Below are 4,155 nucleotides of genomic sequence, written 5' to 3'. Positions count from 1 at the left end.
TTCAATCTTCAAGTCCTGTGGAGACCTGGGAGGTTGTAGGAAGAAAGGTGATCCCCCTGCCTCTCCCTGTGTCTTTTCTCCACATCTAGCAGGTCCATGATAAAAGTTGGGGGGGGGGGGGGGTGTGGAGCAGGGAATAAGAGTGCTTCATTATCTCCAGGCATCAGGCTTTGAGGCCTACCCATGCAAGAGGGCCTCCCAGGCCTCTGGCCTCCACTTCACCCTTCTTTCCAAGTCTAAACAAACAGAAAAGCCATCCTGACAGGTCACTTTGCTGCTTTAGAATCACCAGCTCAAAATGTTTCTTCTTTTATGACAACAGGCATGTTGAGAGGCATCTTCCTAATCCTTCAGCCCCAAAGAACTCCCCAAAGATGAAAACTCTTCTTCGTCCCCACTCCCTAAACTTGCCTTCTAATCTGCAAATTAGGCAGGCCTACTCACCAGAGGGAAGGGAGAAGAGAGGAGAGAGGAAGAGACAAAGAAGGCACCATGTTTAACTCTAGAAAAGTGAGACCCCCCAGGAGAGTCTGGCCCCTACAGACTCAGGGAGGGAGTGCCCTACTCTTCCACATCCCCTCTTCTGACATCCTCTGCCCCAAACCTATTGCTGGATCTTCTAAGGACCTTGGGAAACTGGAGTTGAGAGTTAAGATGTGTGTATTTGCTTAGAGTAAACTTCAGCAACTCTAGAGAGAAGGTGGGATGTTTCCAGGCCAGAAGGAGAAGGGGGAGAAAAAGAAACCATCAGACACTGACGTAAAACTAATTCACATCCACTGGTTTATTATTGATCACGGGGCATTTCACATCGACACTAAAATTCTTTATTGCAAGTTTTACAATAATCAAGTAAATTCAGTCCAAAAACACAATAACCATGATGGGGGGTGGGGTGGGGTGTTCTACCTATAGACTGCCTCTCTGAACTGAAAGTTCATTTTTATTTTCTTTTGGCTCCTCAAACTGAACAGCTCTGAGAGGCTCTCCAGATGCATTTAGCTTTGTCTGCTGTCTTCCCCCTTCTCCTCCCAGCTCCCCCCAACAATAATACAAAAGAACTTCATAGCTTTGTTCTCCTTAAAATGACTTCCCCCTCACTAACCTCCCCTGGTGCATTTTCAATGCAAAAGGCCTAAGGAAAGAGGGGGGAAGGAGGAGGAGGAGGAGGAGGAGGAGTACTGGCTTAAAAATCTTTTTCCTTCTTTCTTTTCCTCATTTCCCCTGAAATGCACCCAAACCAGACCATCACACCTTGCAATATATAATTTTTGCAGTTTTTTTTCCCTTAAAAAATAAATAACCCCCCAAAATGGCCTTAAAAAAAAAAACCAAAAAACAAAAAACCAGCAGGTACCATGCTAAGACAACATCACATGCTTAAAAGGGTCCTTAACAGTGGAAAGGAGAGAAGGGCAGGGGGCTTGTTTATCTGTTTTGTCTGTTTGGAACTGACAAGGGGGAAGGTGGGAGGAAGAGAGAAAAGAACCAAAATATATATATATATTAAATTCTATAAATAAGAGTCAATTTGTGTGTGAGGGGAGGATGGGGGGCCTGGGATAGGGGCAGGGTGTGAGTTATGTTTTATAACCTGGTAATGTCCTCTGCCCGTTGCTGCTCCGGCGGCGTGGCGCTCTGGGAGTGGTCTTCAGAAGTGCCCGGGGTGGCTGCGGAGAGGGTGCTGGGCGCAGCGCCGGCCGGGGGCGCTGACCTGACTTTGGTGTTGGGAAGTCGGTGGTCCTTCTTCCATTTCATGCGACGGTTTTGGAACCAGATTTTGATCTGCCTCTCAGAGAGGCACAGCGAGTGGGCGATCTCGATCCTTCTCCTTCGGGTCAGGTAGCGATTGTAATGAAACTCTTTCTCTAATTCCAGGACTTGCTGCCGGGTGTAGGCTGTCCTCGAGCGCTTGGGTTCCCCTCCGTTATAATTGGGGTTCACTGAGGGGAGGGGGGAAAGCAAATAGTGGGGTTCAAAGGCAGCAGGCTCCCCGCCCCCCACCCTCACCCCATCCTCAGCTCTGTTGGAACAGGAGGAGGGGGTGATGGAAATAAAGTCATCAAGCTAAATGGGTTATAAAGAAGTTGAAGGGAGCTGGAGACTTTGTAGTGTAATAAGAGGGGAATCCTCATTGTAACGACACTGAATTATTTATGCGCCCTTAGAAAGCGAGCATAGTTTTCACACATACATAACAGATCGTAGCACATGGCTCGGACTGCCCAGAGTAGCTAAGCCATAAAATTTATGGGGGATGTAATTACCCATTCTCGCTCGTAAATCCAGTTCAATTGTGCTAACCCAGAGTCGCTCCTGGAGAGAGAGGGGGAAGGAGAGAAAGGAGGACGGGGCCGGCGGGGGCCGAGGAGGGTGGGGAGCGCTGGGGAAGAGGGGAGGGGGAGAGCAAAAAGCAAAGTTGCCTACCCGTGCTAACGTGGATTTTTTTCATCCATGGGTAGACTATGGGTTGCTTGCTGGCGGCGCTGGAGGGATGGTCAGGGGCTGGCTGGCTGCAGGCTGGCGGGGCTGGGGACGGGGAGGCGGAGGCGCCTGAGAGAGGCGCCGGCTCGCAGAGCGGCTGTGATTTCTCGGGGTGGTGGTGGCCCGCCTGGGCCGGCCCGTGGCCTCGCGAATTGCCCGGCCCCTGGAGACTGGTGCAGCTATACTGGCGCTCAGGGTAGCTAGGGCGCGGAGGCGGTGGTGGGTACAGCTCCTGGTGGTGATGCTGGAATCCCGATTCCCTGGTCCGGCCGTAATATTCCGGACTGTGTTCAGGGATGTAGCTATTTTGCGAATATTCTTCGCATGGAGGAAATTTCGGATCGATGTAGTTAGAGTCCATCAAATACGAGCTCATGATCATTAATTTCTGGAGTGGAAAATAATTTTTCTCGCTTTGTCGTTTTTCTGCTCCATAAAGCCCTCCTACTAGCTAGCGACCCTGTAAAGTTACTTTCACCATGTGACTCCGCCGGCCAATCACACGGAGCAACCCAGTCCCCGGATAAGGAACCGAATCGCTTTATTCAAAATGTATCCAATTTTTTTTGTGTGTGGTGGTGGTGGTGGTGCTGGGGGGTGGTGGTGGTGATGTGGGGTTAGCTGGCAGGGGCTGGGGTGCCCCCAGTACACACCCCTCCGACTGACAACGCTCCCCTGCCAAAGGAGATGGGAAGCCCCCAGCTCCTTTCCAAAGCCTGGGCATTGGGAGGCTGTTGGGAGGCTGTGATTCAGCCCCCTCCCAGAGTCTCCCGTTGAACCTCCGGTGTACCCCTCGGGCCTCGGCTCCCGAGCTTTTCCAGAGATCCCCATTCATGGCGATCCTGTCTCAATCTGTGTAGGTCACGGGGCAGCGCCCCTCTTTCGCAGGAAGAGGAAGTTGAATGAGGACTGGAGTGGCGGTTGGATGGGGAGGGGCCCAGGCTGAGCCCAGGAGGCTGGAGAGCCTGTGGTACCCCGCCATCCAAGGAGACCAGAGTCCAGCCCTCTTCTCCATACACACTCACCCAACCCTCTGGCCAGGGGGCCGGCGAGGCAGGGTCCCAGCTGGACCAGGCAGGTAGAGGCAGCGGGATGCAAATGATTCTGACGTCATTTCTGGAGGTCTGGGGGTTGAGCCCCCGCTGAAGAGAGACAGGAAGTGGTTGGCAAAAGCATAGTTCAGAAGCCTTGCCCTCCCCAAGTGCCCACTGACCCTCCCTGCCCAGCCTGGAGCAGAGGATCTCTTCCGCTGCCAGTTGTTTCTGCTCTCCATTCTGCCTGGCCTGCCGCTTTCTGACAACTACCTCCAAGGCCGGTTCCCGAGGACTTGGGGCAAGGAGGAGAGCACTCTGCCAGGGGCCAGTCCCCTGGGATGGTGCCCAGCCAAGGCCCTGGGAGCTCTTCCTTCTCCATCCCCACAGAGGGCAGACCTAGCTAGGAGGAAGGCCTGCGTTAGTAGAGCCTGCTTCCGGCCAGGGATTGTATCCATGTAACACATGTGTTTACATGTAAACACGCATCCCCAAGGGTCAGCTCCAGGCTGCCTTCCAAAAGCTGAGGGGTGAGCTCACGAAGCTGGGGAGGCTGGGCGGGACTCGGGGGTCTCCAGTCCATTCCTGCGCCCTCCCCTCTCTCTTGCCACCCACCCATAGGAATAGCCTTGATGGTGGG

At 53.1% G+C, this 4,155-nt stretch overlaps 1 protein-coding gene across 1 annotated transcript; it reads right to left on the bottom strand.

The window, feature by feature from the left end:
* Positions 1-760: 760 nt before the first annotated feature.
* Positions 761-3,212, bottom strand: HOXC4 (homeobox C4). The gene is made up of 2 exons (XM_010857963.1): positions 2,428-3,212; positions 761-1,943 (listed from the first exon to the last, which is right to left on the bottom strand). Exons 1-2 carry the CDS (start codon positions 2,864-2,866, stop codon positions 1,588-1,590), a joined length of 795 nt encoding a protein of 264 aa, XP_010856265.1. The 5' UTR covers positions 2,867-3,212; the 3' UTR covers positions 761-1,587.
* Positions 3,213-4,155: the final 943 nt, after the last annotated feature.

Source organism: Bison bison, unplaced genomic scaffold (genome assembly GCF_000754665.1).
Source record: "Bison bison bison isolate TAMUID 2011002044 unplaced genomic scaffold, Bison_UMD1.0 scf7180017864383, whole genome shotgun sequence".
Classification (NCBI taxonomy): Eukaryota; Metazoa; Chordata; class Mammalia; order Artiodactyla; family Bovidae; genus Bison; species Bison bison.
The sequence above is the reverse complement of the archived record's forward strand: the minus strand, read 5'-3'. Positions and strand labels throughout refer to the sequence as shown.

Coding starts and splice junctions, on each gene's coding strand:
- HOXC4 (XM_010857963.1), bottom strand. CDS start 2,866: ATGATCATGAGCTCGTATTTGATGGACTCTAACTACATCGATCCGAAA. Junction 1,944..2,427: donor AAAAATCCACGTTAGCACGG/GTAGGCAACTTT, acceptor CCCTCCCCTCAG/TGAACCCCAATTATAACGGA.